Genomic DNA, 14,369 nt, shown 5'->3' on the forward strand with positions numbered 1-14,369 from the left:
GATGGTCCACCTATTTGAAGTACCGCCAGAAGTAACTGGTAATGACATCACTGTCTGTGATTTCTGGGTTGGGAGGTCAGATCTGACACAACAGACACCATAAGAGGCTCAGGGTGGATGCGAGGGTTTTTTCAAGCATGGAAAAGCATGCTTTAGAGCCTCCTACCACTGTTTACTGTGCTGTGTTCCTGGTCTTACTGCTGGGCAGCAGGTGTCCAGGGGTCTTGTGAGTACCACTACAAGTACTACTGATGGTACCTATACCACTGGCTGAGGTCAGCTGATCTATGCTGACCTGAATTAACATGTTCATTTCCTCAGTTTTGTGGACAGTAATTCTTAGCAAAATATCAACTGTGAACCAATTCATTTGGGCTCTTGTACCATCTCACCCCCACTCACCTCCCTTCTGGCTTTAGCCAGGAACATGTCATCAGTCTTCTGGAAAGATTCTCTCAAGGCTTCCTCTGGGTTTTTCAGAATCTCCTTGTGATGCGCAATGTTGAAATGCAAGTGAGTTGCTGCATAGTTAGCAGCATCTATTCCACCATGACCATCAAACACAGCAAAATAAACTCTATCCACATCATCCTTTTGGTGGCGAGGACATGTGAAGGGGAACAATAACACAATAGAAAAAAACTTATACATTGACATGCAGTGGAAAATGCATCAGAATAAATATTGGTTTGGAGAAGGGAGGAAACAAGACACATCCACTGGTCACTTCTGTTCTCAGTCATGTTCCCGCTAGTTTATCATTACATCTATGAATAATTCCCACTCCCTGCTATGGACTTTACAACATGGCCAGGAGGGGTTTTGAGGATTTGAGAATCTCTACTACCTTTATATCTACAGAATGATCGCTTAGCAAAGAGCTAGATATTTGTGTGTATCATACAAATACGGGCACCTTTCTCCCCCCCAGAACTGCCCATCTATTAAGATCTGCTAGAAGCCACACGTATTTCTGCTTGCAACTCTACTTCTTTGGGAACCATGTCCTGAGACACCAAGACAGTGTGCAACAGTGCCAGAGATGGTATGAAATCTGAAACTACAACAGAACAAAAGGGGAAGTGTGACTATTTGCAAGTACTGAGGAGTAGTTTGGAGAAGAACAGTTTCTGTGGGGAATGAGGATGCATGTCAGTGGAAGAACACATGCTTTTCACTCAAAGGTCCCAGATGCCATATCTGGCAATATCTCCAAGTATGGCTGGGAAAGACACCTGCTTGAAACCGTAAAGAGCCTCTGCAAGCCAGTACTGGCAATACTGAGGTTGATGGCTTGACTTCGCAGGAGGCAATTTCCTGGGTACTTGCGCTCTTCTGTTAGGTGTATAAACTCACCGTCATACCAAAAAGTTGATTGAATTCTGGGAGGGAAACGTGCTTGTCCTCCATTTTCCGGCGGGTATTGCGGGTGGCATGGATGGAGACTTGGAGGTAGCGCTGGAGGGGTTTCAGTGGTGGCAGCTGCTTCTGCCACTTGCAGCACACTTCCCAGAGCTTGTTATAGAAGCAGCGCTGTAATGGCTCTCCATCCAGCACTAGTCAGGACCCAGGAAAGAAAGGATATACAGAAAGTCACATTTGGGGACCTGCAGTGCATTTTCTGTTCCTCTCGTCCACCCCACTCTCTCCTCTACTTGTGCCTTTCTCACCGATTTGCACATCCTAAGATGGTGTAACATTTTATTCTTAAAGACAGAGGCAAGGGTATCCACTAGTCTTGATGACAACCAGTGCATGGACATTATTGTCAGGTCTGATCAAGTCAGGTAAAGCTGCTTGCTCCCTCCCTGATCAACCCCATCCCCATACACTATTTATCTTAAAACAAAAGATGAGGATCAAACACATCTAACATCACATGTAAGTTTGACTCTCAGTATTCTTAAAGGATATGCGGTTTTCACAAGCTCCAGCAGATGGAGCCAACTTAGCACCCAACTTTGTGTCAAACTAACCAAGAGATCCTGGAGTAGAAGGGCATTTTTTTCATGTTTTGCAAACCAATGGCACTATTTACTGACATTACCCTTCATGATTTATTCAGTTACCCTCACTATCTATACCTGTGATGTACATGACAATACAATGAGTTGTTGTTGTTGGCATCCTTCAGTCTCGGAAGACTATGGTATTGCACTCTGAATGGTGGTTCTGGAACAGTGTCCTCTCAGGTGCGCAAAGCCTGGGTAAAGTAGATAGGGAGGATAGACTGTTACCCATGCAGCCAATCCCCCCCCCCTATGACGCTGAAATGGTCCAATGGAAAGGCAGAAGGCAATACAGTTGGTTCCAGCGGCGTCGCAGGAGTTGCCAGAACGTGACTGTGTTCAGCCATGAACTGCCTCAGGGACTCCGGCTCCGGATTTTGCCTCGAGGTTGACTCCTGAAGCCTTTTCCATAACTGGATGTAGCCACAAGGCAGTGGAGGTTTGGGATCAGAGTTTTCCTTCTCTCAGATGAGCTGCCTTCCCAGGCTAAGGAGTCCCATCTACCCGGTGGCTGTTTAGTTGCCTCTTACGACAAGTACAGCCAAACTGAGGGCCTATTCTTATCCCCCAGCCCCCAGGGGGAGGCTGTGTTACAATGAGTAACACAAGCAAAAGAGGCGTGACCCCCCTCAAGTAGCTTACAAGTTAAATTTTGACAAGGGAAGGAGGTAAGAGACAGGACAGAAGGGCAAGGTAAGGGTAAAAAGAAACAAATGTAAGCAAATGCAGTTTATGTTTGTGTGTGTTTTTCCCCTCCTCTGTCTAATGCCAAGTCTTGCTTTCCTGATTCACTCACTCCACCTCTCCAAAAGGCTTAAATATAAGAAATTAGAGCAGAAAGGTGGAGTGGAGTAAGGCTAAGGAAAGTTTTAAATGGGAACCACGAGGACTTTGTGAATTATTAGGAAGGTGATGGTCAACTAGCACAGGGATTTGAGAAACGGCATTATACTGCTTGAGTAACCAAACAAGCAAACACACTTGGTTGGGTGAGTGTCTAGTAACATGGACACAAAAGAAAAGGATATTTAAGAAAATAAACCACTGCATCACTTGAGCCTTTTGAACCTTCCAGAACCTTTGGAAATAGCACTGCTATTATTCTTGGGCCAGTACATGGGGCTTCAGCACACAGCAAATGCACACAGCTTGAATGCTCACAAGCTAAAATGCCAAAGGAGATCAGAAGGTGCCATTACAATGCACCCCATTGTCTAGAAAGGGGAAATGTGTGTTTGCTGCTGGCTGAGGGTGTGGATGGGTGGGTGTGTAAAAGACACCTTTCAGTTCTCACCAGGCTTCCCATATCTGCTGTGTGACTGCCCCCCTCCCCGAGACAGCTGATGGTGTTTTAATCTACTGCTACTTTCTTGCTTCTATTGTAAGTGATTTCAGTGCATTTTATTTTTATTAACCTACTTGAAGTTGTTAAATTAAAGGGAAGGAAGAGCATAACTCTTTACATAAAACACACAAATTCTTTGGGCAGCAGTTAGAATAGAATAGAATAGAACTTTATTACGGTCATAAGACCAGCCACAAAGCAGCAGTTAACTTGCTGGCCTGTTATACCTGAACAAGGCTAGCTCCACTACCCAGAGGTGCCTCACTTCTCCTTCTGTTTGTCACAACAACTAGTCCAGCCTGGACAAGAAACACTTTTGTTCCACAATTGTGCTACAACGTCCTATATGTTAAACATAAGCAGCAATTCTAATTCTGCATCTTGGAACAGGAGGACCCCAACTTAAGTCAAAATGCTGAGCCACAGCTGCTAACCAGTAAGAGTCACTTAAGCGCTGGTCCCCAGTAATGCAAGGTCTCCTATGCGAAGGAAATGTACTTACAAGGGGAAGTCTCTTGGTCTCCAGCTTCCTCGCCTTCCACCTTCTGCTTTTTAAAATCACTAAGGTCAGTCTGTAGTATATCAGAGATGGCAGCATGAATCAAAGATGCAGCAAGAAGAGGTGGTGCGTTCCTGATAAACAAAGAAAAACATGCTTAGGTGAGAGGGCTGCATGGGAAAGGGAACTGCTGCTTAGTTAAAATAGGTTTCAGTTTGAATTCTCTAAAAGTTAATGAGGTATCATCCTCTATACCGGGGTGGCCAAACCATGGCTCATGAGCCACATGCAGCTCTTTGACATATAATGTGCAGCTCTCAGAAATGTGTTGGCTGAGCTCCATTGTTACGTGAAAATCCCCTTTTGCCTTTAGTTGTGATTTTCTCTTTATCTGGTTGTGTACTATGGACTGAAGTATCATGCAGATTAAACCTCAACACACAGGTCACAATCAGGTCAAGTCACAACCTCCACTTCCCTGTGGTTATAGGCATCTTAAATCCACCTCCCTGATCATACATTATAGGAAGAAGTCTGGCATAGTAAATCATTGTTTAAGTGTCTCCTGTTCATTGTATTGTTTTAACCCAGTCTCCTACATTACTGTATTCATTGTATTGTTTTAACCCAATCACTGCTTAAGTACCGTATGCAAACTTGAACTGCCTTCCTGGGTATTGCCTGGGTAACTGCCATTCATGGTATTGTTTAAATACCCCCAGCTAGGAAGCCAGCCATTAGACCCCATTGAATTTTGCTGATAAGGGACATCCTGATCTTTTCAATGTTTACCCTGCTGGATGGTGGTAAGGAAGTTACCATTCAGCTCAGCAGAGTCAGAAAACCCCTTTTTAAGAGAGGGCTTCGGCCCACATCTCTCTCTGGCTCCCCCTCCAAGGACACAATACATGTGTGTTGTGTCAGAGGGTCCTCTACACAGGACTGTCCCCCCCCCCTCAACTGCTCTACAGGACAGGTAACTATCTTGCGCCTGAAACTCTTTCCCTTCTTCCTCCCCTTTTTTTCTCCCCTTCTCTCCCCATCTTTAGTTAGCAACTGGGTTTGGCAGACCAGGGACCCCTAAAATCCTTCCCTACAGCCTTTCCTTTTTCTAATTTCCTCGGATGCACCAAATACTTTTTACATGCAACCACCATGAAAGCTAGGTACACTGGATTCAAGTACTAGGACCAAGAAACATATACTTACTCATTTTTCCATGTGCATTATGTTTACCTTTGTGCTTTTGTAATAAAGCTATAATCTTTTATTAAAAGTTATCTTTCTCCCAGTCTCCTCTTTAAGCTAAAGGGAAATTCTCTGCATTACGCCGTCTTGTTATCTAGCCTGCGATCCTGAGGTTCCAGTAAGGGTAGTGTACTAATTCCCCTAAACAAAACAGCCCTTTTGGTAACACCATTTGGCATCACAATATAAAAGGTAAATGAGAACTTTTCAAGTTTTATAGTTATTAGGTATAAACTGAGAATCCACTGGATAAAAACATTAATGTTTGTGGTGAGTAAACATATTTAAGAATTTAAATGTTTCTTAAATATTACAGCTCTCAAACATCTCTCTTGTGGCTCTCAAACATCTCAAGTTTATTGTATGTGGCTCTGATGTTAAGCAAGCTTGGGAATCCCCGATATATACTAATAGCAAATTAAAATACCCAAGTACCTTATCAATATTGAAGCCAAATGAGGCCAATCAAAGGTTCTCACTTGGCAGGTTACCTGCCTCCTCGGACCTGGTAATAATAAATAATAGACTGACTCTCATATCTCATTGGGGGCTGGGAGGCGGGACAATACCTGACCTGCTGCTTTTGCCCTGGCCAGCACCACCAACTGTGCTGGTCAAAAGCAACATGAGGGAGTTACAGGTGAATTCTCACTTGGTTAAAGGATGTACCACCCATCAGGAAATGGGAGCTGAACCAGATCCTCTGGGTCAGTCTTCTACTTTCTGGAGATAAAAGCATACCTTCGCAAGGTAAGAAGGAACAGCCAGGTTCTTCAGCCTGGAACACTGCCTTCTCCCAGTCAAACCACTGGCAAAGGTGTACAGGCAACACTATTCAACAGGGACTTCTGCCCAAATAGTTTGGCTGGGTAAAGTCTGGACACCTAACACACACCAAAGCAGAAGTTGATCATCACCAGATTACAAGATCAGAAAAATGACAGCTTGATAAAATTCAGCACACCAGCCTAACATCTGGCAAAGATCAAGTTTTCACTATGCATGTGGAGAGTTGGCAGTTTTTAAAAACCCATGCATGCTCTCATAAGGCAATATTCATGGTGGCGCTACTCTTCATCAGCGATAGACTTAGTGTTATATATTTTCCAGTAGCTTGTATGTTGCTTGCATGCCAGATACTCCATCATCCATTCAACATGCATGGCATTATGTCACTAATTTGCACTATATGTGCTCAAATTCAGGTAAGTTGTGGAAGCCTGCAATTTAACATCAGAATGCATTGGAAAGCTGAAGGTCCCTGTCAGTGCCAGTCAGTAATTTTACTCAGCATAGCAGGCAGAAGGTAAACAAGGATGTACTGGTAAGAGTGCTGGGTGACTTGAAGTCCATTGGCAAGGGTTCCTGACTCCCAACTACTTAACTAACAACTGCAATAAGAAAAAGCGTTCTTTTCCTCTCAATTAGGCTGTTGAAACAGAAAGCTTAGTGGAACTAGGAGTTGATCTGTGTGCACAAGAACTGAGAGCCAGCTCTGGACTGAAAACACATTCCTTGGCGAAGCATGTGCTTAGAAGCATTCTTTGTTAATCTGATGCACTGCTCACCCTCCTGAATCACTTTTTGGCACCTGGCTCTGACTCCGGGACCTTGTAAAAAACAAAAACAGTGGAGATCCTGTAAGCCTGAAGTCTGTCAATCCTGGCCATAACGAATCAGCAACTTGCACACTATGTGTTAAGTTATCAGTATTTGCACACACACTTCACAGAGCCAAGCCTCCTGTCAGAGCCCTATGAACAGCTCTCCTGCGTTTGATGCCAATCTGACATTTTCTCATGAACTTAGAAATCAGCAGCCTGCAGTGCCAAACACGTACACAGGAGCCCAAAGAATCTCATAATAAGCCAGATAAGCACTTCTAGAATCACTCTTTTACATTTCAGACATTCATTCAGTCAAACTATGGTTTTGTTTCTGAGTAAGCATTCAGTCTTTTGGGAGATGAGAAGGCAACAGATCTTCAGTGCCTCCAAGAGTGCCTAGATGAAAATAACATGCACACTCCAGAGCAGTGGATGGTTACAGCAGTGGTTCCCAAACTTACCAAGGTCACAATGCCCCTGCGGTCTCTTCTTCTTAGCTGAGTTGGGCACTGCCATCTTGGATCTTGCAAATTCTCACAAGATCCAAAATGGTGGTACCCAAATATTGCAAGATTTCATGAGATCCAAGATGGCAGTGCATGGGGGAACAGATAGGAGGGGCGACTGGGGACATCTTGCTGTGCCCTTGCCGTGATCACCTAAGGCTTCACAATGCATACTTTGGGAACCCTGGCTTACAATGTAATCCTGGTCATGCCTGCTCAGACATAAACCCCGCTGAGATCAATGGGACTTATTCCCAGGTAACATGTATTGGACAGCAGTCTTAGAAATGATCTGATTACCATTTTGTAGTACTTTAGGTCTAGCCCCTTTCTTCTGCAGTTTGAGGGTGTGACTCCTTTTGTTCCTTCAGAAAGGAGTTATGTTTTGATTTCCGAATTAGCATGTCCGTTATTTGCATTCAAAGGGGAAGGAAGGGAGTGTAGAGGAAGCCAGGCTTACCAAGCTGCAGAAAAATGCACTTCGAGTTCCATTATTTTTGTAGGTCTGTATATGTACCCCTAACACAACTCAATGCTGAGGGCATTATCAACACAGCTACCACCCTGAGTATTACATATTTCAAAATATTACTGTCTGTTATAGAAATCTGAAAAGAGCAAAGGCAATGGCCACAGTATTGTATCTGCCCAAACACATGTGAATACCTTCATAGCCCAGGTATACAAGATTCAATACTAGTTTAATGCCTTTTCAATATCTCATCATCACCAGCTTTACAGTTCAGAGTACTGCATCTACTTTATTTAAAAAAATAAGAGGCTCTAGGAGACTTATGAAACAACACAACCAATTATAAACAAAACCAAAAATAGTAAGACCATATCATACATATTATATCAGAACCAGAAATGGGGCGGTAGATAAAGAAAGATCTCAAAAATCAGTTTAAAACAATGAAGAACCCAGGAGCGCAACAGGATAGCCACCTGAGTAGTTACTAGTCTTTGTTTTCAATCAGTATCCCACTGCATATGAACATCACTGCTACTTATCTATACTGACCTTCTGCCAAGAACTCAAGACAGTCTACAGATTAACTAAAGATTAAAAAATAAATTGTTGGCGAAAGACAAAACAAAAGTGCAGAGTTCTGGCAGGCCCTTGCTGCTGGGCCCCTCGGAAATGCCTGGCAAGAGTGGTCTCGTCTGGGCTTCTCCCCTTCTTCTGTTCCCTCAGGGAAAATGTCCAAGGAATGGGCTGCCCCTGCTGGCTCTCTCAAGCCACCATAAGCTCCCTGATCAGGGCTTTAGCAACAGTTGCCAGATTTGTACAAGAAATACTACTAAACTATTTTGAGCTGTACCAATAAAGAAAGACACCAGATGGAAAATAAGTGTCAAACCTAAACCTCGTGTCAAAGTGCTCCAATTCATAGTGGATTATTCTGCACCTCCAATTCTGCATCATTCACACACATCTCAGATACACTTAAAGGACTTTGCTCCTTCCATTCATTCTGCAAAGGGGCTGTTTTAAGTTCTTAGCTCATCCTAGGTGTTTCCTGTTATTCTGTTTCCCAGAACAACCATATCCCACATCGGAACTGTGATGGATTGCTCTTCCTCCCAGAACTTCCCACAGGACACAATCTGCATCTAAGGGCACAGCATTTCCTAAAAGGAAGCTGAGTAAGTGGAAACAATGTGAGAGAGAAGAATCAGAAGGCCTTCCCAGATGATTCCACAAAAGACCGCTCTTTATTCTTATAAAGGACACCTGAGCGAGCAATGATCCAATACCGACAACATTATATTAGACAGCTGGGCAGCCTTGCTGAAGAATGACAGTAACACCATCACCATTTTCTTCAAAAAAATGGGAAATTACAACTGCATGTAGCACTGGAGAGGGATGTGTACCAAGTTACAGAGAGAAATGGTATAGTATAATGCAGTTGTGCTGCAAATCAAATGTGATTCACATCTCGCCCCTGCCGTGAACTCCATGGAGAGTCTTAGTCCTCTCAGCCTCAGTCTTCTTCATCTGCAATATGGGAATAACAGTACTTACTCCACTTACAGGGTTGTTCTAAAATACAACGTCAAGAAAAATACACCATACATGCTCTAAATCAGTGTTTCTCAACCAGTAGTATGAGTACCACCAGGTGCTACTTGAGGTGATGTCTGGTGGTACAGGACTTCTGGACATCTGCCACCCAGCAGCGAGACCGGGAATGCAACACAATACCAGTGGTAAGAGGTTTGACTCAGCAGGCAGAGCTCCAAAGCATGCTTCCCGCACCCAAAAAAGCCCACTCATCCACCCTGAGCCTCTTACTGGTGTTTGCTGCATTGCATTGGACTCCCAACCCAGAAGAAACAGGTGATTATATCATCGCTTACTTCTTCCGGTAGTACTTCGAATAGGTGGACCATGTGAAGTGGTACAGCAGGAGACAAATGTTGAGAAACACTGATCTAAATAATATTATTGTTGTCGTCATCATTAAAAGAGCTAATAAAATGAATGGAAGAAAGGAATAAAAGAGTAATGACATGGCAGTTCTTTGCTACATGGGAAAGGGGTCATAGCTCAGATGGAGAGCAAGATTCACAGCACATAGCAAGAATGCTGGGCTGTGGGACCTCTCTGTCTTCACATATATTCAGCACAATCCTATTTGTATCTACTCAGAAATAAACCTAGTTTTCTTCAATGCACTTACTCCCAGGTAGTTACACGGGATTGCAGCCTTAAAGCAGCCTCCACAGAGGCTCTCTGAGACAGAGAGGGTTTGCAAGGGCAACTGGTAATATATCTATGCTTGAAGAATGCAGCCTGTGTTTACTAGCTGGGTGGATTTGTCATGGCAGGCAACACTATAGCTAGGTTGACATAGTTAGATTATTTTTCTAGAGAACCACCGGATTCAGGATTCAATCTGAGCCCAAATTAACAAATGACAGGAACTAATCCCAACCAAGAGGATGTGGGGGAGGGGGTAAATGTTTTAATGTGCCACGCATTGGTACATTGCCCATGCCCCTCCCTAAGAATTCTTGAGCCCCAGAGGAATGATTACACTAGAAAAGGTTTGACAGGGTTTGGAGTCTTGAGGATTTAAGCTGCACAGTCTAACTAGCACTAGCTTCAGGGCAGGTATGCAAAAAATGCAGGCTTGACACATTCAGCTCCTCCCTGCAAGAGTGACAGGTGAGGTGAAAGAGCTGCAGAAGCAGCATCCACTCTGTAGTAGATTGTACTTGGTGGGAAGGAGGATGAGGGTCCCTCCTTTGCAAGTTGTCCATCATACATCCACTTTTCTCCTGTGAAACCCACTTTGAATGCACCATCCAGTGAGATTTTGCCTACCAATGGGAAATAAGTTTGCATCAGCAGCCACAACAATATACCTGCCAATTCTGACCAGTGTACAGATACATTTGCAAGCAAGATGCTCACAATGTACATGTTCTGGTGAAATCAGAGCTACGGTCAGGATAATGGAACACTGAATCAGGTATTCACTGAAAAATGGGGATGGTTCACAATATAATGCACACTCACTAATTAGGAAAGCAAATGCTTGGCAACTGGGTGAATTTTAAGCACAAGGCAACACTTCATTTCGGGTCCCCAAAGAACAGCATTAATTCTGATATTCCTGAACTATACAAAAAGGCACAATGGACTTGTAAAGTCACAAGGTTCCTCCCAGTCATGCTGATGTGACTGATACATCTCAATAACAATACCTATATTGTATTTCCCTTATAACCTTATAAATCCAGCTTTGAGAATAAAATGTCACACTTATATGACAACTACATACAATTAAAAAAAACTTTTTCTGCAATGTTAACACCATGTTTGAAGTGAATCATTTAGTAAGGCAAGGCCTAGTGCTTCAGATGCCTGAGAAGGGGAATGCAGCCGGTTCAAGTTCAGTCCTTGAGTTTCAGAGCCAAGTGGGCATTTGAACCCAGGTCGCTGCTCCCCCTTTAATCCTCATTACAGCCCTGTGAGGTAGTTAACCTGAGTGAGGGAGAGACTGTATGCATCCATTCGAGCTTCATGGCTGAGTGGAACTTCACAGTCCAAAACTGTAACACCACCTGTCCCTTGTTCTTGGTATGTTCATTTTACCTAGATGCACACCTGTCTATTCATCTACACTGAATAAAAACCAAATAATAATAATAATAATAATAATTATTATTATTATTATTATTATTAACCATTACCATAGGGGAAGGTGGCTAGCTCTGCTAACTCAGAAGTAAGTCCCACTGTGTCCAACATTACATACTTGCAGCTGACTGCTATAGAATTGCATTACAAGCATTGCTCCAAGTTCCCAGCATACATACTGTGTCCGTTCAGGAGGAAGTTGGAATAGACCTAAGTAGAAGCGGTCAGCTTTTGTCAGCTGGGCACTATTGTGCGTGCGCGCAACACGACAATGGACAGTCTGGCCAGCACAAAAGCACTGACACACATAGCTCTCCTCTGTAACTCAGATGTCCCTAACCTGGGAAGCCAGCTGTTTTTATGCCTATTGCTCATATTTTCTGTTAGCTGCCTTGAGCGCCCCCATGGTCATGGGGGAAAGGTGGGATAAAATCACAGAAATAAATAATATAAAATAGAGCCAGCTTGGCATAGTGGTTTGGAAGTTGGACTCAGGCCTGGGAAATCCAGGTTCAAATCCCCACTCAGTCATCAGCCACAAAGTCTCCTGGGTGACTTTGGGCCAGTCACTACTTCTTAGCCACACCTACCTCACAGGGTTGTTGTGAGGACCAAAGGAGGGAAGGAAGCATGGAAACCACCCTGAGCTCCTTGGAGGAAAGGTGGTAGAAAAATGTGAAAAACAAATAGAATAAGATGGACAGCTTCTCTCTCTCTCTCTCTCTGTGCGTGCGCGCAGACAGAGAACTATCTTCTAAGACAGTGTTCTGTTCTTCAAGCTGTGAGTTGCAAAGCCTCAGTTTGGAGTTTGTGGCAAACTTTTAAAGCCTGTTCAAGAGGGCTTGGATCCAACTCAATCATAGTACTGCCTTCTCAAAACTCAGAACATAAGAGTAACCCCACTGGATCAGACCATAGGCCCATCTAGTCCAGCCTCCTGCATCTCACAGTGGCCCACTAGATGCCTCCGGGAGCCCACAAGACAACATGATACCTGCGTCCTGGCACCAGTCCCTTGCACCTGGCCTTCTGAGATTGCCTGCTTCTAAGACCAGGAGGTCACATTTTCCCACCATGGCTTGTATCCTGTGATGGACTTTTCCTCCAGAAATCTGTCCAATCTGCTTCTAGGCCTTTGGGTGCCATCACCACATCTTGTGGCAAGGAGTTCCACATGCTAATGCTGGGTCAAGAAATATTTTCTTGTCTGTTCTGACTCCCCCAACACTCAAATTCAGTGGATGTGCCCTGGTTCTGGTGTTAGGAAAAAGAGGGAAAAAGAGGATGCCTCCAAATTCTTGACCTAATCCCGCACAGCCTCTTCTAGCTGCCTTGCCCCACAACTCTTAAGCCCAGCCCTGCTCAGGTTGCTCTACCTCACAAGATTGTTGTGAAGGCACAAGGGGTAGGGGGATGGGATGTGGGCGTGGGGGGACTGGGTCCCGGGAGGGGGATGGGAGCAGTAGTGGGTTTTTAGTCACATACTCTGACTCATACGGCTCACAAAGCCTGCCCTACTCCGGCTGTCCTACCTCACGGGGTTGTTGTGAAGGCAAAGGGTGGGTGCGGTCCCCTGAGGAAGGGAGGATGAGTGGTGGGTCTCCAGCCGTGGCAGGAAAGAGGCTGGAGACCCCGTACTGGGGCTCGTACCCCGGGGAAGACCCGCACCCCGCCCCCTTCCTCCAGCCACGCAGCTGGCCGCGGAAGCCCCCACTCCCTCCCTCGCGGGGGGCCTGGACCCCCTGTCGGGCTCCGGCTGTCACTGGCACCGCCGCTCCCCCGCCCTACCTACCTGCCGGCAAGGAAGCCGCGGGCCAGCTCGGCCAGCTCCGCCGGCGCCTCGGCCTGGCTGGGAGGGCCACCTCCGCGGGGGCTCCAGGGCAACGCCTCCTCCGGGCCCAGCGGCGGCCTGGGCAGCTCCCGCAGGAGAGCACCCAGGAAAGCCCGCGCCGTCGCCTCCGGGCAGGCCATGGCCCCGCGCACGCGCCAGTGCCGCAGCCAAGGGAGGCAGGGAGGGAAGCGCCCCGCGCGGCGGCCCCGCCCACCTACGGTCCTGTCAGGGCTGAGGGAGGGGGCGCCTCGCGCGGCGGCCCCGCCCACCAACGGTCCTGTCAGGGCTGAGGGAGGGGGGAGCCCCGCGCGGCGGCCCCGCCCACCAACGGTCCTATCAGGGCTGAGGGAGGGGGGAGCCCCGCGCGGCGGCCCCGCCCACCAACGGTCCTGTCAGGGCTGAGGGAGGGGGCGCCTCGCGCGGCGGCCCCGCCCACCAACGGTCCTGTCAGGGCTGACGGAGGGGGGAGCCCCGCGCGGCGGCCCCGCCCACCAACGGTCCTGTCAGGGCTGAGGGAGGGGGGAGCCCCGCGCGGCGGCCCCGCCCACCAACGGTCCTGTCAGGGCTGAGGGAGCGACGGGGTGGGGCGAGCCTGGAACGCTCTTCCTCCGACTGGTGCTTGTGTTTTCGCCTTGCCCCAGCAGGCCTGGCGGGGCGAGGGAGGGGGCCAGGCTCCCCCCTCCCCCCAATGGGCGTAAGACGTGGCAGGCTCAACCTGTTGGAGCTGTATAGCTTTCACGGAGACACGTGTATAAACACCCCTATAGATGCACACGTGCAACAACACACGTGTACATACATAACCCATAGCTCCAAATGGATGTAGCAGCGACTACACTGTGCTGTGCAGCCAGGTTCAAATCCCCACTCAGCCACAAAGCAGGAGGCTGCCACCCCGCCCCACTTCCTTGGTAGTCCCATTGGCTACCATGGGACTGACTCCTGAGGCGACACACCTGGGATTGGGCTGTATAGGCTACAATCCTAACTACACTTACCACAGAGTAAGCCCCATTGACCATAATGGGATTTACTTCTGAGTAGACAGGCATAGGATGGGGCTCTGACTGACCTTGGGCCAGCCACTGTGTCTACCTCACATAGATTGTTGTGAAGACAAAAGGGGGGAGAAAGAACCAGGGACACCACCCTGACCTCCCTAGGGGGA

At 46.6% G+C, this 14,369-nt stretch overlaps 1 protein-coding gene across 1 annotated transcript in view; it reads right to left on the reverse strand.

The window, feature by feature from the left end:
• The window catches only part of PPM1F (protein phosphatase, Mg2+/Mn2+ dependent 1F), a 30,599-nt gene extending 17,229 nt beyond the window's left edge, over nucleotides 1-13,370 (reverse strand). Inside the window, exons 1-4 of the mRNA XM_066609604.1 lie at nucleotides 13,163-13,370; nucleotides 3,857-3,987; nucleotides 1,357-1,556; nucleotides 403-591 (exon numbers count right to left, since the gene is read on the reverse strand). Coding sequence (XP_066465701.1) covers nucleotides 403-591; nucleotides 1,357-1,556; nucleotides 3,857-3,987; nucleotides 13,163-13,341 — 699 coding nt within the window. The 5' untranslated portion in view covers nucleotides 13,342-13,370. The remainder of the gene's footprint in view (nucleotides 1-402; nucleotides 592-1,356; nucleotides 1,557-3,856; nucleotides 3,988-13,162) is intronic.
• Between the last annotated feature and the right edge of the window lie 999 nt (nucleotides 13,371-14,369).

The sequence above is a fragment of the Tiliqua scincoides genome, chromosome 14, assembly GCF_035046505.1.
Source record: "Tiliqua scincoides isolate rTilSci1 chromosome 14, rTilSci1.hap2, whole genome shotgun sequence".
NCBI lineage: Eukaryota > Metazoa > Chordata > Lepidosauria > Squamata > Scincidae > Tiliqua > Tiliqua scincoides.